Genomic DNA, 27,888 nt, shown 5'->3' on the forward strand with positions numbered 1-27,888 from the left:
AGCCCCTAATTTTGTGCAGAGCTCTGTGTTTACTCAGAACATGCCCTCGACCTTCAGGCTGTGGCTGTGGCTGACACCGAACTGCAGCAGCTCTGCTAATTCTGTGGGGGTGGACAGGCCAGGCCTTGGCCCCTGAAGGAAAAGAGAAATGAGAAATGGATAAAGGTTTCTCATGAATTTTAATTATATTCCCTGGCAGAATTCTTTCATTCCATACATACCGGGTCCCAAACACCAACTCTAGCTGATTCAGAAGAATCAAGAAGTGAAAATGAGCTTCAGAAAAGTGTGAGAGAAGAAAAAAAAAAAAAAAGGCTTATTTTATGCAGGAAGTGCAAACATCACAGGCTATGAGGTGATGGAAAACAGAAGGAAGGTCAGAAGGCTAGGACAGAGAATGTGCTCAAGTGTGGGTGAGCGTGAGGTGGGAGTGTTCCCGGGTGTAGGTGTACCTGGTGTGCAAATCTGTGTGCTCGTGTGTACATAGGCTCCTTTCAGACACACCTTAGCAAAAAGCAGTGTTTGAATTTACTTTGGTGTACTCACAGAAGAAAAGTTAGGGAAGGGGAGGTATTCATTCATTCATTCATTCATTCAACACATTTATTCATTGAATGCCTACTATTTACCAGAGCTTGGGGTATAGCGATAATTAAAACAGAGAGAAATCTCTGCCAGTAGGGTACTTATATTGCACTGAGAGAAACAGACAATAAATATTAAACATAACCATAAGTAAATTATATAGCGAATAGTAAGCTGATAGGCAAAGAAATAAAATAGAGCAGGGTAAAGAGGGCCTTGTGAGTTGGGGTGGGGGTTATGATTGAAATATGTTGGTCAGGGTAGTCCTCACTGAGAGGGTAACATGTAAGAAAAGACTTGAAGAAGTTGAAAAAGTTAGCCACGTGGCTTTCTGGGGAAAAGCATTGCAACCAAGAGAACAGCCTGTGCCAAGGCCCTAAAGTGAGAAAGTGCTTGGTGTGTTTGAAGAACAGCGAGAGTCAGTGTAGCTGGAGCAGGAAGGACAGGGATGAGAGATGAACACAGAAAGGTATGTTGGGGAGCAGGGAAGGGAAGCCTGATCAAGGGGAGGGGTGTAGGGCAGGGAAGCAGGGTCCCCGCTAAATGCTGACAGGCAATGGCAGACTTTACAAGCTGCTTTCACACTGATGTTTCATTTGACTGCTTGGGTCTTAGAGGACAGAATTACTATCCACCTTGTATGTTTGTGAAAACTCAGCTTGAACATAGTGCTGTACTTGTAAATGATTAACAACTGGATCTGGATGGAGGATTGGGGGTGGTTTGGGAGGATAGGGGAGAAGGGATGTGCAGTAGCATACCATTCACCACCCAGATGTGTTGGACAATAATAACCTCAAGAGCATAGCTAATAGTAAATTTAAAATTATTAGGAAGTGATGAGTTTTTATATAATGTTTTTAACATATATTATTAAATTATAAGTTTATAAAACTCAATCTTTATAATGCCTATGTTTAACAACAGAGTCATGAAAATCCCTGAAAAGCTGACAATTGACTCCACAAGCCAGTTCTAGCACACCACTGCCTGGGGAAGTTAGAGTGACGCATGGCATATGGGAGGCAGAGCAGTGACCAGAACCCAGGCTATTCAGTCCCTATCCCAGCTTTCTGGGAGGATTTCCATGGGAAGACATGAGAAGGTACATTTGGCAGTGGCAAAGGAGCTTGACAGGTCATGCGTTCCTGGAAACTGCCAGGTGACACTGGCCCATTTCTGGTCCCTTCTCTTCTCCCAGCACTTAATCACTGCTTTCACTCCAGTCTTGACCATGACATACCTCAAGCCAGGCTGCCTCTGCTGCAGAAGAACACAGCAAGGCTTTGTTTTGTCCTGTTCTAGGCAATTTTCCTGAACTGTTTGGGGCTCAGCCTCTCAGCCCCTGAGGGAATTTGCATGTGAATGAGCCTGGCTCTGAAGTCACTGATGGGATGGGGAGAGGAATCCTAGCCACTCAGAGGCCAATGAGAATATAAATCCTTCCTGGCCCTCCTTTCCAGGCAGGATTCCCAGGCTCTCCCCACCCCCTACCTCCAACCCTGCACTCACTGAGATGGTGGGCACTGCCAGTTTCCCACCTGCGGGATGCCTCCTTCCCAGGCTCCCAGGGACCCCTCCCCAGCCAGCTCTTTCTTCTCCCCAAGCTCATGCTGCCTGGAAACCATTCCCTTTTCTGTCCAGAGACCTCCCTGCAGATGGGCAATGCTTGCTGTAGCAGTGGGATTCTTAGACTCTAAGGACTTGTGAGGAAGCTGTGTCTCAGGCCACCACAGTGTAAATGGTATCTAGCAGTGCATGTAACAAAACCCTGGGGCTCCCCAGCTCTGTTGGGAGGTTTTTACTCTAATTAACAAATAAATAACAACACTGTACTGGGACTATCAATATACCTGAGCTCCGATCTTGGCTCCACCGTTATATGGGCATTTAAGTTTGAACCAGTTTCTTCACTTCTCCGAGCCTCAGTTTCCCCATCTAGGAAAGAAGAAAGACTTGATAGCCTTTAATGTCTTTTTATCTCTGTCCTTCTGTGGTTATCTGATTCCAATTACTGAGCCAAGTCTGGAAGACATCTAGATTTTGTCTCAGGTCTGCTATTCCTAGGATGTTTGGCTTTGGAAACCCATATCACCGCTCTGGGCCCAGAATCACAATATCTGCCTGAAGCATATTCATTACAAGACTACCATCAGAAGCAAATAAAATAAAGGTGAAAAATACCCTGCCAACTGGAAAATTTCACATAGCGCCAGGAACTATTACTACTATTGTTGTTGCTGTTATTGTTATTGTTTTTGTGGCCAAATGACTTGCACCAGGACTGAAGCATCAACCTTCAGCCCCTCTAAAATGAGGCCATCCTGAGTCTCAGACCCACCAGTGCTATTTTTATTTATATGGATTTTAAGAGCTTCTGAAACACACAAGCGCGCGCGCGCATGCGCGCGCGCACACACACACACACACACACACACACACACACACACACACATGCACACGTCTTCCTTTTTTTCTAGTCTCAGGTTCTTGTCTGGCATCCAGTACCTTTAATTTGCTCCTTTTCCATGACCTTTAACTGTAATTTGGACAACTAGATAAAGTAGAAAAATTGGACTGTTAACCGCTGGAGCAATCCCTGGAGGTGACAGACTTGCAGAGTGTGACCTCTCAGAAGCAGAGAGCACTCATTTGTGACTCAGGAGTCCTGGACCCAGAACTGTCACTGAATCATTGGCCTAAATTCATACATCTAGAGAAATCCTTTGAAACACAGGGCAGTGAAGAGATTCCTGGACTTCATACTATTCTCTTGTGGATAGAAGTTTTTGGTGATTCTTTACATTATTCTGGTCCTTTCTTATAAAATAAGGATAATATTCTTTCTGTGTCCCCACCTCACAGAATTGTTAGGAATTTTATAAATTGCAGTGAACCAAAGGGACCTAACCCACCACCTGCCCATCAAAGAGGCTGAGCTGAGAGGGAGCTCTAGGTTTTCTTCCTGCTCCATCAGCCTGGGACTTAGGGGTCTCACAAAAAGGAAAGTCCCCTGGTAGCTTCAGAGAGATCAGAAATGGAGGAGAATCTGGAAACAAGGATATTCAGGGACAGTTTCAGTCTCTTAATTCTTCTGTAAACACTTGAAACTACCTAGGCCCCACTTAGCAGGGAGTCCAGAAAGGTATCATCTCAGTTGACTGGATCTCAGTGGTCCTGTTCTTCTCACTGATTTATTGAGCACTTACCATATCTCAAGCACCTTCTAAATGTTTACATATATTAACACATGTCATGTTCACAATAGTCCTGCGATATAAATACTATTATTTTCACTATTTTACAGCTGAGAAAACCTATATACAGAGTATATTAGTTTCCTAGGGCTGCCATAATAAGTTACCATGAACCAGGTGGCGTGTAACAACAGTTTATTATCTCACAGTTATGGAGGGCAGAAGTCTGAAATCAAGGTCAGCAGGGCCATGCTTCCTCTAAAAGGATTGAGGGAAGAATACTTCCTGCCCCGTTTTGATTCCTTGTGGTTGGCGGCACTGTTTGGCATTTCCTGGGTGTGATAGCATACCTCCAATCTCTGCCTCTGTCTTCATACTTCCCTCTGTGTGTGTCTCTGTGTTCAAGTTTCCCTTTTCTTATAAGGACACCAGTCATCTCAACTTAATTACATGGGCAAAGACCTATTTCCATGTAAGGTCAAGTCATGTCCAAGGCTTAGGATTTGAACATTTCTTATAGGAGAATACAATTCAACCAACAATACAGAGAGTTTAAATAATTTTCTCAACATCTAATAATTGGGGAAGACTCATATGTGCAACTCATGTAAAGATGAGGTCCCAATGATCCAGTCTCAGTAAGAAGTTACATCCCAAAACAAAAAACTTAATCAAAAGCAACTCTCAATTCAAATCATTCTCTTGAGAAACCAAAAAAGGGCAGAGATGTTATCACAAACATCCTTAAATGTTCAATCTCTCCCCTACTCTCTCGTTCTCTCTCTATCCTCTTTCTTCCCCCGAAGTCTTCATGAACTCCACACCAAAACACTTGTCTGTATCCCCTCATGCATCCACTCACACCCCATCCTATGACTCCCTCTTGGACTTGACAATTGCAAAAGGTGTCTCCTGCCATGCAATGCCATGTGTGAATTTTAGTTATTCTGAGTTTCTTGATTGTTTTATTAGAATTTTATTTTTCCCTGTATTTTTATGTGGAATTAAGATTTTTATCTTTTCCAGTTGAGTTTGAACTCAAGGGTTAGAAAAAATGAGAGGAGGTGAGAGAGTGATGAGGAGTCCCTGCACCATTACCATAAAGAAGGGAAAACTCAGCTGGTTGTGAGAAGGGGAAGGACTAGAAAACAGGCCCGAACTACCAGGCTGGTTTAGTTGCCCCTCCTGTGTGTTCTCTTTGCTTATTGACCTCAACTGAATGATTTTATGTCATTGGGTAAAAGATGAAAGTAGCTTTGGGCCCAAGTTTCTCTTAGGAACACTTTTTAAATTTAAGAACAGAGAGGAAAACTACCTATAGTTCCACTAGCCATGGCTAACAGTTTGCTCTAATTCCTTCTACTTTTTGTGTTCAGTATATACTTTTAACACAGTTGTAGTTATACTGAATATACAATTTTTCCTGGTTTTTTATTTAATATAACCTACTACGAACGTTTTCAGATCATTGCAAACTCTCCATTACTGTGATAATTAATGGGCGCTTAACAAAGTTAATGCTAATTTAACTGTTCCCTTAGACTTGGATATTTACATTGTTTCTAGTTTTTTATTATTGTGTATATCTGCTATAAACATCACTGTTCATAAAAGTTTTTTCCACACTTGTAATATCTTCCCCTAGGTTATAGTCCCAGATGTGGGGCCAAGGAAGAACTTTCTAAATTAAAGATAATCCAAAATGACCTGATCAGTCTTGGAAGGTAGTGAGTTTCTTATCTCTACGACTGATGGTGAAAAAGTCATATGAGTTTTTAGTAAGGATGTAGTAGAAAGATAAGAGTTAGACTAAGTAACTTTCAAAGCCCCCCAAATCCACGAGATTGTAATTCTCCAAATTTTAGTTCACAAATGTCTTATCCTTTGTCCCAAATTATTTCCTTACTCACCATACCAGTTATATTTATTGCTGTGTAACAGACTACTTCAAAACTTAGTAGCTAAAACAAAATCCATTTTATTTGCTTATAATTCTATGGTCAAGAGTTTGAAATGGGCTCTGCAAGATGGTCCTTTTGCTGAATTTACCTGAAGTCATTCACATGGCTGTAGTCATTTAAAGTCTTGACTGAGCTGAAAAATCCAAAATAGCCTCAGTCACCCGTCTGGTGTTTGGTGGTGGCTTGTCAGTTATTTGGCTTATTTCTGCCCTATGTGGCCTTTTTCCTCCAGTAATCCTGACAGGCTTCTTTACATGGTGGCCTCGGGGCAGTATTCTACAGAGGGAAGAGCTGTAAGGCCCTCTGAGTCCTGAAAGAGCTAGAAGGCCTCCTTGGAAGTGACTCACCATTTCTAAAACATCACATGTTTATTATCAAAGCAATTCACAAAGCCAGTCTATGAGCAGCAAAGTCACTTTGTAAAAGGGTCTCTGTGCAAAAATGAAAGCAATTGTTTGTAGATATTTTTGCAAACAATATATCATAGTCTACCCTCTTGCCAAAATAATTCATGTACCTCCCATGTGTAAAATACACTTTAGTGCCATCCCTCAAAGGTCTAATCCCATTAACATATCAGGCTTGAAGTCTAGGACCTCATGATTTAAATTAGGTCCAGAGGCAGATGAGTCACCAAGGGTGTAAAGCCTTGAGTGCAGTTTCTCTTGATCCAGAGATATCCGAAAAGTCATCTGCTTTTCACAGACCCAATATCTTCTTGTCTTGGTGATTCAAACACAGGATAACCACAATAGAATTCCCACTGAAAAAAATGAGAGTAATGGGAGGAATATCACTGTTACAGTTCCATAGTAATCTGAAATCCAGCCAGATACCTGTTACCAGACCAGGAATGTTCCTCGATTAGAGCCCCTTTCTGCTCCCTGAGAGTGGTTCTCCAGTCCACTGCTCTTCGTGGCTCTTGTTGTTGCCCTCTGGATTCTCATTTTCATCCTATGGGACATTCCTCCTTTTCCATAAGAAATGGCACCTGTTTGCAGCCAAGTAGACCTTTCCACAGAAAGGAAACAAAATTTTGCCACCCCGAAGCTGCTTTTTTTCTTAATTCTCTTATTAGTCAACTTAATATCTGTATTAGCATCTGTAAGACCCAAAAAGCTAAACAGCAAATTCAAAAGGCTTAATACTAGTTATATTTCTTTGAATCTCCCTTTTTTTTTTAATTGGTCTTTCAAAAAGTACTAACAAACAGCTATTTGTAATGAGAGCTCCATAAAAATTTTCCATTTTAGAAATTTTTCTAATTCAAAACATCCATAATCTGGCCATTGATGGTAGAATTTATAGTGACTCAAACCAATAAAGGCTTTTTACGGCTTAATCAAGGAAGCAAAAAGTCTTCCCAAAGAAGAGTGCAAAGGATGCACCCTCATAGATCTGAAAGTTTACTCCCAAAAAATGTCAAAGAAAGTCCAGACCCTTGTTACACAGATGGTCAGGATGGTGGCATGCGTATGGTGTCTCTGGCCTCCCACAAATGCGAGATGCCTCCAGCCACAAACCCGCTAATTTATGGCACCAGGCAGGCGGTACTGGAATGAGATTTTTCCAGCACTAACAAGTAACGAAGGCTTGGATGACAAAGGCTCCTTATGGTCTGGGGTCCCTTATGACAAACTCCCCTGGGAGCTGGCACAGCCAGACAAAGAGACATTTGGAACCCAGTCTATTTGACTGGCCACCAGGTACACCACGGTAAGTGTAACTTCCAGATGATGGAGACCAGAGAAAATATCTTTGATGGTCACAAAGCCGAGCCCCTAGGACATAAAACAAAACTGAAGAAAAAATCCCATTCATTTTTTATTTAAAGACTCAAGAATGTTTTTCTGAATAGACTCCAGTCTAAAGAGAACTACTTAACAACTTAGCCTGTGAGGCCAACCTGTGTTTTATCCCTGTGGTTATTTCTTTCTTATGACAAACAACATAAAAGACATATATATAGAAGAAGAAAAAAAAATAATAACCATCTCCATGAGGAAAGGATCAATTAGGAAACAAAAAAAAAAACTCAAGAGCCACTAGGCCTAAGAAGCTAGCTTCACACATATTTTTTCTTGGCAATATAAATTTAGAAGAGAGAAAAAGATTCTTAACACTTCTAACTTTCATTGAACCCCACAGATAAGATATCAAAGAGGCTGATAAGGTAAAATGCTTACCACCTCCGCTGGCTGATGATGTCCATCATCTCCCAGCTTTAGTAGTGGGGGAGTTAGCAGTATCTCAGACGGTGAGTTCTCCCAGCTAGCTTGTCAATTTGTGAGGGCTAAGAAAAGTTAATACCTTCCCTCTCACCTTCTACATTCGTCTAGCTGGACTAATAATCAAATTAACAGAGACAGATTTACAGGAGAAGATCAAAGTTTTAATACATGCACATGGGGAATTCACATAAGCATGAAAATTCCAAAAACAGTGAGGCAACATTAGATATATAAGACATTTGTGGACAAAGAAAATGGGGCAAGGGGTATTAGATTTCAGAAGTGAGAATGGGTGATTAGTAGTTGAGGAAGAGCAGAACATACATGACAGGAACATTCTTGCTAAGAAACTCAGAAACAATGGGATGTGAGGTATCTAGCTAACAGGTTCGAAGTCTTCTTGGGCAATGCTAGGGTAAAAATCCTTAAGGTGGTTATGCCCAGGCTCTCTTCCTAAAAAGCAGGTTTCTCTGTCTGAATCTCTGGTAGGAAATTGGGAGATGCTCAAAGTCTCTTTCTGAGTCTTGTTTCTTAATAAACGGCTTAAAATCAATATCTCAAAAAGCAACTTTAGAGTGGCAAAATTTTGGTTCCCTTCACCACCTACTTCCTGTGCATTGAAATTCGGGGCCTAGAGGCCTCTCTTCCTTTTAAATGACCTCATTCATTTCTAGTCCAAGCCGGTTGGTACATTTCTTTTAAAACTGTGTGTGTGTGTGTGTGTGTGTGTGTGTGTGTGTGTGTGTGTAATATATCAGCATATAGTCCATTCCAGTAGACAAAACGACACCCACAGTTGTTTTCAAAATAGGCCTCTCTCTACTTTGAAGGGCACGTCAGGGTGCTATGGGACAATGCCCTTAAGATTCTTTGATGCCCTTTTGTCTAGCTGATGTTACTGAAATCAAGGGGTCCGTTTGCCTGTGTGCATCAAAGCCAAAGGAGACACAAACAGGAGTTTGCAGCAAAGAGAGTAGAGGTTAATTTAAAGAAATGGAACCAAGCCTGGAGGCACAGGTGAGCTAGTGCTCTTAAGACCTGGCTCCCCGATGGCGATGGCGTGTAGGCTACAGATTACCTAGGGCAAAATCACAGACACTTAGGTTTAGGGGTTTGAGGTCATTTTGAGAGCTGATTGGCCAGAGGTGAGATAAAGGTCATGAACTATTTTATCAGATCTTGAGGACACCTCTGAGGTCTTTTCTGAAATCCCTTTGTCTGGTCTCATAAGAAAGTAGCCAGGGAGTTATCCCATCTTAGGGCTCAGGAGCTGAAACATAACTTAAGTCAAGATGTTATCCTCAGCCTGCCAGAGGTCGGAACAATGTGACTATTAGTCATGCCCGGCTACTGTCTTCTGCTGCCTCGGGGGTTGCAGATTATCGAGGGAAAGTCTAGGTCTCTGAGGGTAAGAGAGAGAGTGATGATTTCTAGAGCTAGGATTTAAATCTAAATTTAACCAGAGTTAGAAGGACCCTCAGTTTCACTGATAGGGAGTCCTAGGTACTGCTTTAAATCTTCTACATCTTAATGAAGGGTTTTATAGCCAGATTTTTAACATGATTTTTTATCCTGAAGCCATTTTTGCTTTTACAATATTTTGTTAGTGGAGAGACTAAGGATGAAAAATAGTCTTATTTTCAAATCCAGCTAGTCCTGAGCCCTCTGTGTTTCCTCTAATTTCTATTTACACACTGGAGACTTACTTTTTCCTGAATTACCTTACCATATACAGCTAGAAGCACATATGACACTTTCAACATTCTGCCTAGAGATCACCTTAGCCAGATCCACAAGTTTATTACTATACATTTTTCTACCTTCTAAGTTGCCAAAGGCAAGTTTTGCCAATTCTTTCATCACTACATGACTCAGGTCGCCTTCGTCAAGCCTCCTACAGCCATTTCCTCACCACTTTTCTAGCCTCTGTTTGTTAGCTAATCCCAAACTGAAGCCACCTACGGGCATTAGAACTCATAAGTATAGGAGGAGCTGGGAAAGTGAAGGTCCCAGCTTCTCATAGACAGGGAGTTAATTGGTGACCACAGAAAGGTCACTAATCAGTTCTCCTGAAACCCTGGCATGAGTGGAAATGATGGCATCTGCAGAGAAATTCAAGAATTCAAGCCCATTTCAAGAGCCAAAATGGGACTGTGAGAAGGGAGCCCATGGAGAGAGGTCTATAAGAAGCTGTTGGCTCTGAGCAGCTACCACCTCTGTGTGTCTACCTGAAAGTATCTGGTGGTAGATCTGGGTCACTGTAGGTCTGGGACACTGTTGGTCATCAGAGCCAGTTGTTGAAAGAAGATCTGGATGCTGATTGGAGAGAGTGAGGACAAGTTAGAACCTATTGGGCACATCTACATCTGTCCATCTCTATATCTGATCATAAAACAACCTTCAGAGAGTAAAAGGACTATTGCATTCTAATGCATGCAAGTTTTTCTTTTGGCCAACACTACCCTGGAACTATACCGGAAAGGAGATTCTGAGGAATATAGTTTCCAGATTAACTAATTGACAACAGAACAATCCAGCACACTCTCTGCATGTGTGCCTAAGTTAACTCTGGAAAGCTCTTTAAGGATTCAGAGAAGATATCAAAAAGGGCCTCCAGGATGTAGCTTGGGAACAATGGCAAGCAGAGCCTTGAGCCATTGGGTCTGTAGGACAACCATCATTGGTTTGCCTTATGCCTTAAAGGAGCATGAGTGTTACTGGCTATGGAATCAGGATGCTGCATTTGTGGAGTTGGAGCCACCATTCACTAAATAATGACCTTGCATGATTCATTTAAGTGATCTGGGCTTCAAGTTTCTCATCTATAAGATGAAAGCGATCACTCCTAAGCAACCTTCTCTATTCACTGTTCTGAGGAACTGATGGGTAGCTGTCAGTGTATTTGTTAAAGTCTGATGAGATAACTTTATGGACATGTGGAAAGCAGCTGTAGCTGTGCTCACAATGAAATTTGGCCAACTTTTCTGCTGCTCTGCCTTACTTTTTTTGCCTAGCTATTTCATGCTGTTTTTACTGAGGTAGACGATTCACAAGAAACAGACTCTGACTTCTCCTCTTTAGATCTCTCTTTCCAGCTTTCTATCTGCAATAGATCCTTTTCCTACATGAGGTGGTAGTGGTAAGAGAGGGGTGATTGAGACTCTGAATACCCACAGTCCATCGATTCTCTCTGTCTGGATGCTTTCCCTACTATCCCTCAGCCTTCCACCTTCCATTTCTACCAGCCTAAATCCTACTCATCTTTCAGTCCCCATCTCAAAGAACATTTTTTTTTTCTTCTAAAATGTTTTTTAATTCCCCTCAGCTGGATGCAATTTTTTCTCCTTCTTTAAACCCCACAGCCTTTCTATCCTTCACTGCAATAACTATACCCTGACAACGCCTTAACATGTGCACCTTTGAGCACTTATCTTGTTCTACCTAATTTTACATTCTCAGAGGCGGGGGACTTGCATATTAAGCTCATGCAACACATAAGTAATTTTTGGCATTCTCCACATTATAGTCCAGCGAGAACTCAGTATGTAAATAAGTGTTGAATTAAGTTGAAAGAAAACAAATTGAGGACATGCATCAGTGGGTTAGTATTCTAAATAACAATAGCCTGAATGACTATGGTTTCCCATAATAAGAATTAGGAAAATGAAGAGTCTGTGATCCCTAGCCAGATAGTTCTCTATTATTATGAATTTTGTGTCTTCATGTGATAAGGTATTTCCCTCCATAATGTTAATATGATGATCCTAGAAACGGGGCAGTCCAAAGAGGAGCCAGGGCTCAATCTTCCACCTGTACTCCAAGGTAAACGATTTTTATAGAATTTTACAATTCATAGCAGGAACTGCAAGTAGTAACCAGGGCCAGTGACCCTCTCTATTTAGTTTATGGCTGGAGCTGTCACTGAGCCACATCCTCTCTGAGAGATAGTCCATGCACCCAAGATAAGGTTTCAAGAGGCCCTTGAGCTAGACAAGTGGCTTGTCAAAGTGCCTATGTCTTTTGTCATGGATGCTCCCGGTTGGTGGGTTTCTTTCTCCAGGGTCAGAACAGTTCCAAAAGCAAAATTGATATCAGGAAATGCTTCTGGTTATCTCTCTACTCTTCAGCAAGTCACTTCCCCTCTCTCAACCTCAGTTTCCTCTGGAAGGAAGGGGATTGAAATAGCTTTTAAAGGTCCCTCCCTCCTAACTTTGATATTCTAGGACTCTATTCTGAGTTGCAGGTTGAATTTCTAGCACCCCAGGGTCTTCTCTGCTTCTAAAGGTATGATGAACCTGGTCACATAGCAGGAGGTGAGAGACAGGGAGCAAGTGAAGCTTCATCTGTATTTGCAGCTGCTTCATCTGTATTTGTAGCCACTCCCCAGCGCTAGCATCACTACCTCAGCTCCACCTCAGATCATCAGGCATTAGATTCCCATAAAAGCACCAGTCCCTGGTGCCAAAAAGATTGGAGACCGCTGGTATATGATTTAGATTATCCCATGCGTCTCATCTGGGGCATGCTTACCTGTTCTCTAAAATATTGTGGCTCTCCAGGTGATGATTGTTTATCTTCCATCATGAAAAGTTCTCTAAGCCTGAAAGATATGAGAGAGTTTACTTGTCACAGAATTTCATTAGGTCTCTTTCTAATTCAAATGGTCTCTGGTTGGCTTCATTTAAAAGCGTCCATGCTACAGATGTTATAGAACCCAAAAGACCTTGGGTATAGCAAATTACAGGGAGGAGGCTGCTGTGTCTAGAAGTGGTAATGCTCAAGACAGGACTATTCATTAGTAATTGATTTTGTATTACATGGTAATAGACCATAAACAAGGTCAAGATTATCAGATTTTTCAGCAGGGAGCAATCTGTGTGCTGAAACTCCTACTCACAATCTCCCAGTATATATGTATGGATCTGTTAGTGTGGATATGATGACTTGTTAGAATATGAGTATATCAGAACTGCAAGAGAACATAGAGCTCAGTTCAATCCCTTGTTTTGTCAGATGGATAACTGAGAGCTAGAGAGGAGGCAACTATATAACAGTTTATGTTGGAGTCAAATAGGGCTTCGGACCATCCATATACCTTCCATTATTCCAAAGCAGAAGCCACCAAGATAGTATACTCCAGTTCCTGAAGTTACTCATAGAGGAAGCCCTTTCCCAGGCCCTCACTCTAAATCTATCTAGTCTTATTTTTATTAAATTCTGAGAAGAGCAGCTTAACTGGTGTCTATTTTACATCTTATTTCATCCAATTAACTTATAAAAGTTCAGAAATAAAACACTACATAAAGAAGACACGAGAATTGTAATGGCATTATTGTCTGGGGAAGTTCAATGCAGGGCAAGCGTCTTTACACAATTCACTAACCCCAAGATGGTTGATGTTCATAATAGTGTCCCTGAATACCCCAGAAAAGATCAGTATGTTTCACCTAAAAAAGCAGAAATTTGTATAAAGCACTTTAAAAAACATTACACAAAAAAATGTTTTTTAAAAATTTTGTTGTTATAGTTAAGTAAAACTTCAGCTATCTGCAAAACTCAGATAACCAAAATAATGAACCAGCTGTGATGTTCAAGGAAGTGACATTTCAGCTGTGAGCAGATAGGCACATTCTACAGTAATAAGGCTGGTGCGAGTTTGGCTAGTATCTGCAAAGAGGAATAAATAGCAAAGCCATGATCTCATCTTCTGTTTACACTTCAATTCCAAAGTTAGTGATTAACTGTCCTTGTGTTTTGTTGCCAGGGCAAATTGTTTTTCTTTAAAACTCCCACTTATTTTAAATAAATACATCATTAGTTTCAAAACAGAAGTGTCAAATGTCAAGATACTCTGACATATTAAACTAATGAACAAAACAATGAATTCATTAGAACCTACTAGAGATAGGCAGCCTTTGAGAACTTTCCTTTAATGGCTTTGAAAGGCATCAGAAATCATTCTTGATAAGAGATTTTCTCATGCATCTTGGCTAAAAGATCAGTCGGTTGCAAACACAGAGACAAGGTTAAAAGAATTGGGTTAGGTGTAAATGATAGAGTGGTGGGTAGGCCAAGCATTCATAGTTAAAAAAGTATACCAACCAGCTGCCATACAATGCTTCCCAAACCAACACACATAATCAGCTTTAGGCAACCAGTTTAAGATCTCTGCTGGGATCTCTGAGTATACATAGGGACTCTGGCTTTCCAATGTAATGAATTCTTTTAGAAAATAGGCAGTTTTTGCATCTGAGTCTTAACACGAACACACACACATACACTATTTGGGGATGATTCCAGTTGTTTCAGTATTATTAAGACTACCTGTTAAATGTAGTTCTGATTACATAACTTTTCTGTTCAAAAGTTTTCAATGCCTTCCCTTTATTCACAGAACAAAGAGTCACTTATTATTACGGCATTCAAGATTAACCATAATCTCGTGTCAACCTATCCTTCCAAGTAGATCTCCTCCTACAATACCCGCTCTTTACCCACCCCCAGCTTCTCCTTCTCAAAATGGGTCTTGCACTTTGAGTTCTCGGTAATGAATATTTATTAGATAACTGCTCTGTGCCAGGTACTGTTCCATACATTGGAGACACATTTGTAAAGAAAACACAGTTGTTTTCCTTTGCCACTTATATTCTAATGGGGATCTTTCACCTCCTGAATGCATTCCCAGTGCTTATGTTCCATTAAAGCACCTGTCACACTGTATAATAGCTCTGTCTGTGTTTTCATCAGTCTGAACATTGCCATGCACAGCTCTATGTTTTATTCTTCTCTTTTCACCCTCTATCCCTCACTTTGCTCAGTGGCAGGCATACACTGAATGATCCATGAATGACTTATGCTGTATATACGGCTTATTTTCTTTAGAAATGTGGTAAGTTTCTGTTGCATACAGAATCTACCTATGAAGTTGTCTAACTCTTTTTTTGAATTTTAATATTGAGTTACTTTCAACAAATAAGCCATTTGGTTGTCAACAGAAATGAGAAATGTCAAGCTACTTCTGACAGACCTGAACAAAATGAATGAAACAGTGATTGGATGGCCACATTGACTCAACCTGTAATGGGTCTTTCTTTAAATCCTAGAATCTCTAATCCCAACCCTTTGGGTTTCCCAGGCTGCCTGGCTACTCATGGGCAGCCCTGCCCTCTTTTCTACTGGAGACCAGCAGAGAAGCTAATTTAGGCAGCTGCTCATCTTGTTCCCTTTCTCTTTGACCCAAAGGTAGAAACTGAAGACCAGTTGCTGGCAATCTTCTGTGGCAGGGAGACCACAGACACAGAGCATACCCCTGGCCAGGAAGTGGTCCTCTCCCCTGGCTCTTTCATGTCCATCACTTTCCAGTCAGATTTCTCCAATGAGGAACGATTCACAGGCTTTGAAGCCCACTACATGGCTGTGGGTAAGTTGGAAAAGTATGTGGCTCATCCCAGGTCTCCCTTTCCCTATAAAGATTAAAAGTGCCTTGTGCTCTCTTCTTTACAGTAAACATCTGTATACTCACCATGCAGATTCTACCACGAATATCTTACTGCATTTGCTCTATCACATATCTATCCTTCAGATGACTAGTGATGTGGAGTATCTTTTCATGTGCCTGTTTGGCCATTCATATATCCTTTTGAGGAAAATTAATGTTCGAATGTTTTAAATGGGTTGAGAACATACATATTTTTATCTTTATATTTCCAATGCTTAGGGCAGGGCTTGACCCCTATAAATGACATAGGAAGAGAGAGGCAATCTGGAGTAGAAGTTAAGAGCCCAGGCTCTGGAGTCAGCCAACCTGGATTTGAATGCTGACTCCACCACTTACTATCTTCGTGACATAGAGTCAGTTCTTTAATGCCTCTAAGTCTCAGTTTTATCATCTATGGAATGGGAATAATAACAGTCCTACTCACTATTATCACGAGTGTTAGAGGAAAGTAGCACCAGGAGTCAGGTTTGAACCTTGAGTTTGAACCTGGCTCTCTGTGGTTCTGGATAAGTTGCTCACCTCTTCGAGCCCCAGTTTCCTCATGTAAATAGAGATAATAGCTACTTCCGGGCTTTACTTTAGGATTAAATGAGGGAATGCAGTATCTCCCAACACAGTGAGCAGCCCAGACTAAGTGCTCTGTAGGTGTTGGCTGTTGTCTTCATCATCACACATGGATCGGTTGACTGAGAGGCTCTGCCTTCCCCACAGATGTGGATGAATGTACGGAGCGGGAGGACGAAGAGCTGTCCTGTGACCACTACTGCCACAACTACATCGGCGGCTACTACTGCTCCTGCCGCTTCGGCTACATCCTCCACACAGACAATAGGACCTGCCGAGGTAGGTCCAGGGGTGATTCTATTCATCACTGTTATGTGCCACACTTTCCAGTCAGAGTATCTGTCAGCAGAAGGACAGATATTCAGAAGGAACAATTAAAAATGAAGTCAGAGAGCTGTGCCTCAAATACCACCAGAATGAAGATGCTGAAATGTCCACCAGCCCTAGCCACTAGGCCATCTTTCTCCCCGAGCAGCAGGAATCTCTGGTCTTTAGTCCCTATCTCCACTCCTACTGCAGGTGATCAGCCTGGCCAAGTTAAGGGAGAAAGTAGGTTTCTCAGTCCTGTCTCTCTGAGCCATAAACCAGGCCTTGACGAGCAGTTCCTTTTTCTCTTTTTTCATGCCCCTTAGGTTCCTCTGTGATAAAGAGATCCTCACTGCAAAGCAAAGAAGAGGGAGAAGAGAGACAGAGACAGAGACAGCAAGAAAACATCTCACTCTTGCTATCTCTGTTGTCATTGTCATCAACACTCCTATTCTATCATAGTCTCTGGGAGGGGCAGGGGTAGAGAAACGGCAGGGCTCAGCCACTTTCCATGAGGACTATTCTTGGCTATTCTTGGCAACAGCCACACCAACCAATGGTGAAATGTTGTAAATGCTGTACAAGAAGTGTGGCCATGGTGTCTGCCTAGGAAGTGAGCCAACACTTCCCAGAGATGGTGACACTGATGAAGATGAAAGAATAAGGTAAAGAAGGGCATTCCAGGCAGAGAGAAAAGTTTCACAAACCATCCGAGACAGGATACAACTTGGAAGGTTCGGGTAATTTCCAGTAGATTAGTATGACTGAAGGATAAGGAGCTATGTTTTAGAAAGCTCCCTTGGAAGCTGAGTGAAGGGGTCACTGGAGGAGGGCAAGACTGGAAACAAGAATTCTTTTCCTTTCTCCTTCAAAAACCTCTTCTTGCTTCTGAATAAAATCTCTATGTGACCCATCAGTACAAGGCAGGCACATACAGGAGTTTTCTTGAAGAGGGTTATATTTTCTATGTAAGTATTTATTAAGTATCTGTTGTATGTTGAATATGGTGGACGTTAAGAATGAGCAAGATTTCTTGATCTCTTTTTCATTTTCACCTCTGCCTTCAGGAGCCTTTTAAAACATTATCTTCCTAATTGTCCCCACCCATGACATTTTAATACCACAGATACACTGTATATATGTTTATGTACAGTGCGTTATGCATTAAAAAGCATCAGATTTCCATCCCCATCAAGAACCAATTTTAGCCCCCTTTGGTGCAATATCATCCCTGTGATAGTGCTTGGGGTTAAAAAATGAAAATAGATGGGGATTCAAGTGACTTCAATCTAAACCTTATTCTGCAGCTTAGAGCAGTGGGACTTCAGGTTAGTCACGCCCCCCCCCCCCCCCCCCCCAGTTCTGGGCCACAGTTTTCTCATTTGCAAGTGAACAGGATGAACAAAGGCTTAGAAAGAATTGCCACCCCAGATCTAGCAGGACTAAACCATGGCCAGGATCCTAAGCCCCTGGCTACTTGATGAAGCAAATGCAATGGGCACAAGGCAGAATCTTTGAGCTCAGAGGACTTGAAGTCAAATGCGGGGAAGAGAATTCACAAGTATTACATGATGGTAAGTTATGGCCAATAGCGTAAAGGAAAACAAAGCGAGGCCGGGGCCAGAGAGCGAGGGTGTGCATGAGGGTACTGTGTTAGATGAGGGATCAGGGCAGGCTTTGAGCAGACACCTGATGGAGTTCTAAGATGAGGGAAAAGCAGGACAAAAGAGGTTCAGACTCCCCACCCCCCCCCCACAACACTCTGTCTTAAAGCCTTCCCATCTCAGTCCCCCTCCGGCCCCCACCAATGCCAGCGAATCTGATGAGCAGGCTTATCACACTTAACTGCCTTTGAGTCTTGACTCTGCAAATTACTACATGTGTGACCTTGAATAAATCACTTCCCCTCATTGAACTTCAGTTTCCTCATTTGTGAAATGGGAATAATGATTCCTTTCCTGCTTGCCTCTTGGAACTACTGAGAAATCATACAATAACAAATAAGAGAGGAGTTTCTGTGGCCATGGTGTGGTGTGTAACTTTGTTTTGGTATGTTTCCCACAGTGGAATGCCAAGACAATCTCTTTACTCAGAGGACCGGTGTGATCACCAGCCCAGATTTCCCCAACCCTTACCCTAAGAGCTCTGAATGCTTCTATGTGATCGAACTAGAGGAGGGTTTTGTGATCAGCCTGCAGTTTGAGGATATTTTCGACATCGAGGACCATCCAGAGGTGCCCTGCCCCTATGACTACATCAAGGTAAGCCTGCAATGGACCTTTGCCCTAGGGATGCTGAAAAATCTTGCTGAATTGAGAAAATTAATATTCTTGCCTTCTACCTTCTTCCAGGATAGGGGGCCAAGCAGTTTGCTTTCCCAACAAGTAATTATTTAAAATAACATCCACCAGTTTAATCAGATCCAGTCTAGAGATCTTCCCTGACCCAAAACAACCCTCTTGGCCACCTGCAGAATCTCTTTTGCCATGTAACATAACATTATCATGAAGTAACACCAGAGGTGAAGGTCATAGGAACCATCTTAGAATCCTGCCTACCACACATGGTTTCCCAGGAGCTCTACTGTGAGCCTTGTCCAGATACTTAACCTCTTGGGACTTTACTTTTTCCCACCTCTCCACAGTAAAGGTGATAAGGTGAAGATATTACCCAAGATTGTAGAAGTCACCAAATGAGGATTAAGGAGTCCTGGAAGGAAAAGTGTTGAAAGGAAAAAAGTTAAAGGTATAGGAAGGACCCAGGACTGAGAGTTGGAAAATCTGGATCAGCTAATAGTGCCCATTCTCTTCTCTCCAGCCCACTTCCTCTATCTTGTCCAACCTCATCATCTTCTGGTCAACTGGAAAACCTAATTGGTTTTCTTTCTTCTTCTCCTGCCCTACAAGGTCTGTTCTCCTACAGCATCCAGGCTGATCTTTATAAAAGTCAGATTAGATCAAGGTTACACATAAATTCCTCAACACAATGTGGCCCTTGCCCGCCTTTCCAATCTCGTGCCATGGCACTCCCTCTGTTCCAGCCACACTGTCTTCATTCCTGTTCTTAATACTTTCCAGGTTCTTTCCCACTTTTGGCCTTGACTTTTACATGTGCTGTTTTCTCTGCCTGGAAAGTATTCTCTCTTCCTCCAATGATAAGCTCCTACTAATCCTACATGTCTCAAATCCAATGTCACCTCCTCAAAGAGGCCTTTCCTGACCACCTATTTAAAGTTATCATATTAACGATGAATTATATAGGTTACATAGATTTTACTATATAAATCATAAATATTTAAAGTATATATTGATATTATATGTGTATCATCTTGGTTATTTTTAATAACCCTTACCACAGCTTGTAATTATTTTGTTTATTATTTATTGTCAGACTCCCCTGACTAAACTGCAGGTTCTTTCAGAGCAGAGGCCTTTTCTCTCCTGTGCACCTGGACAGGGCTCTGCCCCTTTCTGAGTTATATGTTCATCTTTAAGCAGAGGATTGTTAGCCTGCCTTGCCCACTTCTAGGCCATTGTAAATTGTAAATAGGAGAGTGGAGATGGAATCATTTGGTGAATGGTAAAGCCCACTAGAAATGTCAGTGAATACCATGGGTTCTCACGGAGTATTCCAGAAAACCCCCGATGCAGTGTTGAGGTGGTCCCTGCAGCAGCCACCAGTGCTCTGATGTGAGTGACCCTCTTTTTCTCCATCTTGCCCCTCACAGATTAAAGCTGGTTCAAAACTTTTGGGACCCTTCTGTGGAGAGAAAGCCCCAGAACCCATCAATACCCAGACCCATAGCATCCAGATCCTGTTCCGCAGTGACAACTCAGGCGAGAATCGGGGCTGGAAGCTCTCATACAAGGCGGCAGGTACCGACCTCTCCCCTCCTCAGTCACACTGGGTCGTTGTGTTCAGCCCTCATGGGGCAGTGGCTGAAGGATGAGGGGGTGCAGGCCTGGGACTCCTTTGGGGTTGTGATGAGACTCCCAGTCCTGCCACTGAGTAGTTGGAGACCAAGGCACATTCTCTTTTCTAACTCAGTTTCCTATCTGTAAAATGGGATGAAAGGCAGCAATGATGGCGAATTTGGACTAGATGTCATTTTTAAAACTTCCTATACTTCAGAATCACATTGGGAGATTAAAAAAAAAAATGTTTCCTAAATGACACCCCTTCGCACTGTGATTCATTGGGTCTGGAGAGGACCTTTCTAGCTCCAGCTCTGTCCAAGTCTGAGGCAGGAATTTGGGTGTGGCCCTGTAATTCAAAATGTTTCATTATGGCAGTTCGCCTCCTTGTCTTCCCCCGCTCAGACTGGCAAAGCCCGTAGTCTTTCTTCCCCAGTACCCCAAGGCAGCCAGTCTCAGCCCAAATCCTGATAGTCATTTGATCTGAGGGGTCTGCAGTGACTTGAGGAAGAAGAGGGTAGATGTCAGTGACAAGACCATAGCTGGGCATGACTAAGCCAGTAGAGACTCCAATATCCGGGCCTGGCCTGTGTTATCAAATTCAATGGTGAGAAGTAAAGAGAATATTAAAAAAAGAGAGTTTGTCCAGGAAAAAATGTCAGGGATAGGTCCGGGCCTGGAAATCCTATCTGATTTAGCCTTTTAAAGAGAGGCACAGAAGCATATGATCAATCTAATACTTTGAGGAATAGTCTTGGGAAGAAAGAGAGATTGAAGTCACCCTGAGTTCCCTAAGAGGGCAAACTACACCCAGTAAGTAAAAATTACAATGGTATAAATTTCAGTTGACTCTGAAAACAGTGTTCCTTTAATCGGATGAGTCTGGCGTGAAAGATAGGTTCGGGAGGTACTGAGCTCCCTGTCACTATAGGAATGCAAATAGATGTTTGATGTCTACTAGGGAAGATGTTAAAAAAAAAAAAAAAAAAAAGCACCAGACAAGGGTTGTATCCAATGACATTTAATATCCTTTCCAACCCTGAGTTTCGATGAAATTATTTGGCCAACTAATTCATTTTACAAATGAGGAAATAGAGGTCCCAGTTGGAAAATGTTCTGTTCAAGGATCCAGAATAAGTCTTCTTCAGGACCCAGTAGGTCCAGGCCGCTCATACTCAGTGCTGTGGTTCTTCCACCTTTATTAGGCGCATTCTCGAGACTGGCCGCTCATGGTGAGGCTTTTCCTTGTTTTCTCATCTGCTGTTCTTTCACTGCTCCCCACTAGGGAACGAGTGCCCAGGGCTACAGCCTCCTGTCCATGGGAAAATTGAGCCCTTGCAAGACAAGTATTTCTTCAAAGACCAGGTGCTCGTGAGCTGTGACAAAGGCTACAAAGTGCTGAAGGTACAGGGTCCTGCTTGGGAGCCAGAGCCACTAACTAGGCCAGAGAAATTCTCCAGAACCTCCCAGGGCAGATGGGCTTACAGAATTTGTCATGGTCCCACCACACTATTTCCCAACTTCCCCATAAACCTTCAAAGTGCACCAGAAATTCCAGTCTTCTGAAAATTCAAAGCATTTGTTTCACTTCTGGAAGTGATACTAAAGTCTTTTATCAGAGTGTAGGCTGGTTTGAATTTCAAAAATCTAGATTTATGCAGCCCTACAATTAGGATAAACAACCTTAACAAAGTTCATCAGGCTGGGATGGAAAGCAACTGGCACTGCTCATTCTCCCTCCCTCTGAAACAGTGATTTTCCTAGAAATCACCTGCTTCACTTAAAAAACAAAAGCACCTTCCAGGCCCCACCTGAGATCAATTAAATATGAATCTCTGGGGTGGGGCTCAGTGATTGGTTTTTCTGTTATGTTGCCTAGGTGAGTCTGACGTGAACCAAACTAGAGGACCTCTGTTCTCAAGGAATGGTTCTCCAAGGTCGGTCTCTACCAGGGCATCACCTCACTTGATAGAAATGCAAAGGCTTGGTCCCCAGGTCAGACCCACTGAATTAGAAACTCTGGGGATGGGGCCCAGCAGTCTATGCAAAAGCCCTCAGGGAAGCTGACACTCAGATTTGAGAGCCCCTGCTCTGAAAAGGGAGTCAAGGGTATAGCTTTCCCTTTAGAGACAGCTGCCAAAAACCCTTCTTGCACCCAGCCCTTCCCTCTCGCCAGGCTGTGACCAGGGAATGTGAATTCAGCATCTATCTTTCCCTTATCTTCAAGCGTGCCTGCCCTTGGAGGCCCATAGTTGGAAAATCTCAATGGAGGACACCCAGGTTTGGAGTCTGAGCTGGTTTTACTGGAAAACAACCACCAACCCCACCCTTCTTCCTTCTTCCCATACTCTTTATGTTTCTTCCTAGGATGACGTGGAGATGGACACATTCCAGATCGAGTGTCTGAAGGATGGGATGTGGAGTAACAAGATTCCCACCTGTAAAAGTAAGAAAACAAAATTGGTTGATTATAAAGATAATGAGCTACCCAGCACTGATGGAATCCAAGCAGAGACCACACAAGAGTGACAGCTTGGCAAGTTCACTTTAAGAGGAATGGGGGCGGGCCTTCAACAGACACATGAGGGTTGGACAGGAAGGCTATTAATGTTTCTTTCAGCAATAAGACATTAGGATTCCAAAAGAAACTCCTTGTGGGTCCTAGTTTACTTTCTAAATACTAATTTTACTTCTGCCTGCAGAAAGGTTGCCAAACTTGCTAAAGGAATAGCATGTTTCCAAGTTTGAAACTAGCTCTGGCAATTGCTAATCCATGAAACTATTTTGGCCCCAGTGCCCAGTTACCTTGCCAGTCTCTGCGTGGCCTTCAGCCATATTCGCAAAGTTTTCTGGGACAGCTCATGCTTTAGGGCTGTGGGGGTCAACACAGTGGACATGTGTAAACAGAGAAAACAGCTCTGTATGGCTCTTGGGACCCAGAGTTCTTGCCTTGGCTTTGTTCCTAACTCCCCCTTCTCTTCCCGTGACCATGGGCAAGATCCTCTCCTAAACTATAAAATAAAAGAATTTGGACTATTCTAGAATATATCCTGGTGGTTTGACAGAATGTAGTCCATATAAATCACCCAATGAGCTTCGTAAAAATAGATTGCCAGCCACCTCCTCCTCTCCCCCTACCTAGGCTATTTCAGTGCAAGAGTTGTAAGGACCAAAATTTTAGGAAAGTCATATGTGGCAACAGTGACGAGAGAAGGAATGGTGACAGAAAGGGTAGGAAAAAGAGGGAGAGAAGGAAGGAGGATTTACTTTAGCATGGAGAGGTGAGATGTCAAGAATGTGAATTGGTCTCGCCCACCCCTAGTTCACAACTTTATGTAAACTTCGAAGTGGTGTCTTCTTCCCTTCTCCTGAACGGCTTGGATCCCGTGGGCAGGCAGGCCCACTCCCACGGCTCTAAGGGGACATTGTCAGGGTGGGGCTCTCTTGAGGCAAATCCCAGGCAGAACTTTGGAGCAGACTGTACTTGTTTTTAATTTTCCTTTTGTTATGTGATGATGTGGCTCGAGTCAGAGCCCCGTGTGGGAAAAGGAGGGACAATTTACGGCTTCAACAAAAAGTTTCAGCGAACTTTTACTGGTTGCCTGTGCAGAGGTCTGTGTAGAGAATTCATATGGGAAAGATGAGGTCCAGACATGGAGGAACTCAAAGCTGGCAGACACATCTACCACCTCCTCCAACACGTGGCTCATGTGTAGTGCTGTTCCCAAGTTCTGCCCAAAGCAAGGGATTATTCAGAAGGGGGAGGTAGAGGAGGAAGTGGGGTGTAGAGGACAGGAGGTGGCTTTGGAGTCAGGAAGTTCTATATTCAAAGCCAGACTCGACCAGTTGAAGGTCCCTAAGCAATTTACTCAAACTCTTTTGGCCTCATTTTCCTGTATTGATTGTTCTGAGGACAAACTGCATTCATGTACATGTCATACCAATAGAGCACCAGGATTAAATGAAAACTTATTTCTTCCCCTCACCCAAACCCCTCACTGGGAAGAGGTTTGGCTTTTCTCATTTACACTTTTGAAAAATAAGAACATTAATAAATTTTTTCCCTGATGAAATACACACACTTTTTATTATAATAGTGGCGTTGACAGAGTGAGGCACTACTATATTTAATGATACCCTCTTATGTGACTTGTATTAGTATACAAAAGGATGCTTGTCATTTTGTGTCAAAAAAAAGAGGAATCTTTTTTTCACCCTAATGCGACCTGGTTCTCTCAGCACAGCCCGGATTAGGGCAATAGAAATCCCTGTTCAGACACACCTGGCATCTATTCTCATTCACTAAGTAGGTATTTACTGAGCATCTCTGTCCCAGACATGTGTGGAGTCCTAGGGGAGATGCAAAGATGAACAAGACTAAGAAGTTGAGAGTCCCCAGGGATTGGGGAGAAAGGAGTTGGGAACAAACAGGAAATGTGTATGTGCTATGAGCAAACTTGAACTGGAATAGGATGTGGAAATTACAGGGGGTTGTCCTGGCCCTACCTCCACCTCACTGTAGTGACTCAGGACAAATACTGCTCCACTCTGAATGCCATCTGTCAAACAAGGGTTTGGATTAGATGAATGCAAAGCTCTCTCTAGGGGAAGAATGTTATAATTCTCATGAGCTAGGATTTATGACTATGCAAATTCTCAGAATGGTACAAATTCTGTAATCCCAAACTGTCTTTCACACTGGCTGTACCTAAACTGTGCATTCTTAATCAATTTTGGTGGAGTGATTTCTGTATTTCCTGCATAAACCGTTTCTGCTTTGCTTGCTAATTTTTCTCTTCTCTTCTGTCTCCCTTCTTCTCTCTGCTTTCTTTCTCTGTACCCTCTGACCCCTCTTTGATCTTCACCATGGTGGCAGAAACTGAAATGGATGTGGAGAGCAAACTCCAGTCAGAGCAAGTGACAGAGTGAATGACGGGACCCCACACAGTGCAGACATCCAGGAATGGATCACTCACAAGACCCGGGGTCTAGAGCTACCCCACCCCTCCCCCACCCTGCCAACACTCCATTTCTCATTTCTGTGCGGATTAGAGTGGACGCTGAACAAAGCAACACAGTCTTAAGCAGTTAAAACTCCTGTGTGTATGAAAACAATTCTCCTTTTGAGAGTTCGCCCATTATTCAAACATTACTATGGAAAATAATGAAAAGACAATGTATTTTGTTTTTTTTTGTTGGGTTTTTTTTTTTTTTTTTAGCATTTGGAAAAAAAAAAATAATAACTTTGGTCCTAGAGACACAAGATTTAATATACATTCATATGGCCTTAAATTGACCAGGTCAAAGTGAGCCCTGGTTTCTAATGCAATCCACACTCCAAGTTCGAATGGGCCAGAATGCCTGTGACTTTATGACTTTAATATTTTTATTTGTTGCTACTTTCTTAATAACTGTGAGTGGGTAAAACTAAGAATAACTTATATAGCATGGATTTTTAAAGACCTTATCTTTATGCTCAAAAGTTTTCTTTCCACCTATAACTAACACTGGGCTGAGATGCCATCATTGGACGTTCCTTCCTCTGGGGCTTACAAGTTTTGCATTTCTGAAAATTCATTGATTAAAGGTTTTCGAAAGATAGGTATCACACTTGAAAGCAGCAATCCTCAGCTCTAGTGCTGTGGGACATCACTGGATCATAAACAGTGATAAAGAAAGCCCACATGCTGGAAATCTCTGCTCAGCCTGAACAAAATCTGGGCACATGTATCAGAGAAGCCCTGCATTGCATTATGGCTCTTCAGTCTATTTGTGACAAATTCTGGGGAGGGCAGAATCCTGCAAGGGTGAACAGGGAGCAATCTGGGGACTATGGTGCCATCCTACAGCAGAGGTACCCCGAGAAAGGACATGGGATGGTCACTAAATACAAAGATCAGTTGAATCAATATTTTTAAGCCCAGAAAATATAATGGATAGTGTACTGGGTGTGACAGAGGGGATCATAATTCAGGCAGAAGGTTTGATATGGACTCGAATAATTGCAATACCAAGCAACACAGGATGCATAGATCTGAGCAAGATCAATAAATAAAGGGCATCACAAGGAGAAATTGGAAACAGTTCTATCTGGTTGGAAGAATGAGAAAAAGCTTTTAAGAAGAAGAATTATTTGACCAAGTCCTCGAGGGTGACCAGAGCATGGACACAGCGTTTCCCATGTGGGGAAAGCAGTAGGTGACAGGGAGGCGCAGGCAAGGGTCTGTGGTGCTGGGGCATATAAGTGCACTGAGAAGAAGGAAGAGGAGGAGGCTGGGTGGGAAGGTGGGCCAGTCTCTGGGGCTTGAACGCCAGGCCGAGCCAACTGTGGATTCTCTAGGAAGCCCGTGGATTATGGCTAAGCATGCTTAAGACAGCGGGTCAAAAATGATGTGTCTGAAGGAAAATAAATGACAGCAAGAGGTGACCATGGAGACAGGACATGGTACATCCCATCCCAGAGAATAATGAGAAAGGGAGGCCAAGGGAATGAGAAAGAGATGGGCTCTTTAATTCCATAGTGTGGAAGTGACCAGAGGAAGCTTTAAAGAAAAGGATAAAACTCTTCCCGAAGCAAAGAAGGTAGACTAGCTAAGGCAGCAGGGTCTGGATATAACCTCTTTGTATCAGGCTCAAGACCCCTCAAAAAGGGAAGTTGTCTCCAGGCCACAGAGACATGGCTCTTTGCCTGCCACTGTAGACTTGGGGAGAAGGTGCACCCCTTCCCTGCTTGCTCTACCCAAGCTGAAGTGACCTCTATTTTCCACTATCACCTCCTTTATGTGGTTGTAGGACCAGCTTTATCAGTGGGCAAAGTTACTTCTCTGGAGTGATATGAAAGCAGGCCTTCAACCCAGAAAATCTCTCCCTGCCACTATTGGCCACGTAATAGGCTCTCAGTGCCTGACAATCGAACCATGTCTTAGACCAACTCTGAAATTCCTCCACCTGGAACTGGATATCAGTTCTTGAAGCTACTTTAAACAAAATGAACTGCTAAACCAAGGTTAAGGGAGTCGAGTAATGTCAAGGTCCAGACACCAATCGATTGCATGTCCTAAAAAAGGAAAAAAAATCTGCTTTGAGACTCAGTGGGGAAATACATTTAAAACTGATGATAGCTTTAAATAATCAATATTATCACCTCCTGTTGCCCTAATGTTGACCTTCATATGCTTTCCTCAGAGAGTAGAGAGTATGTCTACTTTGAGTGATCAAAACAAATGGGAATGATTTGTCCAGGGAGCTGGAGGCCAGGACAAAATACTCACCAGTTCTCCTGGCTTTTGCCTTCCTCACGGGCAGGAGAGACCAACATTTACTCTCATTCTTCACCTGAACTCTGGTCCATCCTGGAGGGCCTTGGATTAGCTATATTTTGAGTTAGATAGCTCTTTGCTCAATCAAATAGATGAATTTGAACTTCTAAAGTTAAAAATCAGATATTTGAAGAGTATCTCAGGGGTAAATTGCCCCCTCTCTGTTACCCAAGGTAAGCAGGTAAAATTCAGAAGAGGGAAACTAGAAATTCTACCAGATACTTAGAATGCAGTCCTCTGAAATTATCAGAAGATTGACAGCTAATATCTACCATTACCCAGCTAATATCGATTGTAGGCTGTTTTAACTAGA

The 27,888-nt window shown here is 42.6% G+C and overlaps 1 protein-coding gene across 6 annotated transcripts in view; it reads left to right on the forward strand.

Annotated features, from left to right (window-relative positions):
- Positions 1-27,888, forward strand: part of MASP1 (mannan binding lectin serine peptidase 1) — a 65,849-nt gene that overhangs the window by 13,596 nt on the left and 24,365 nt on the right. For 4 of the 6 annotated variants that reach the window (XM_011381847.2, XM_023525887.1, XM_023525883.1 and 1 more), the window contains 6 exons: positions 15,217-15,394; positions 16,184-16,315; positions 18,407-18,603; positions 20,070-20,217; positions 21,542-21,660; positions 22,624-22,702. In XM_011381847.2, the coding sequence (XP_011380149.1) occupies positions 15,217-15,394; positions 16,184-16,315; positions 18,407-18,603; positions 20,070-20,217; positions 21,542-21,660; positions 22,624-22,702 (853 nt within the window). Of the gene's footprint in view, positions 1-845; positions 1,055-15,216; positions 15,395-16,183; positions 16,316-18,406; positions 18,604-20,069; positions 20,218-21,541; positions 21,661-22,623; positions 22,703-25,132; positions 25,436-27,888 lie in introns of those variants that run through there. The other 2 variants (XM_023525902.1, XM_023525895.1) reach the window with 2 other exon arrangements.

This window comes from Pteropus vampyrus, unplaced genomic scaffold (assembly GCF_000151845.1).
Source record: "Pteropus vampyrus isolate Shadow unplaced genomic scaffold, Pvam_2.0 Scaffold14, whole genome shotgun sequence".
Classification (NCBI taxonomy): Eukaryota; Metazoa; Chordata; class Mammalia; order Chiroptera; family Pteropodidae; genus Pteropus; species Pteropus vampyrus.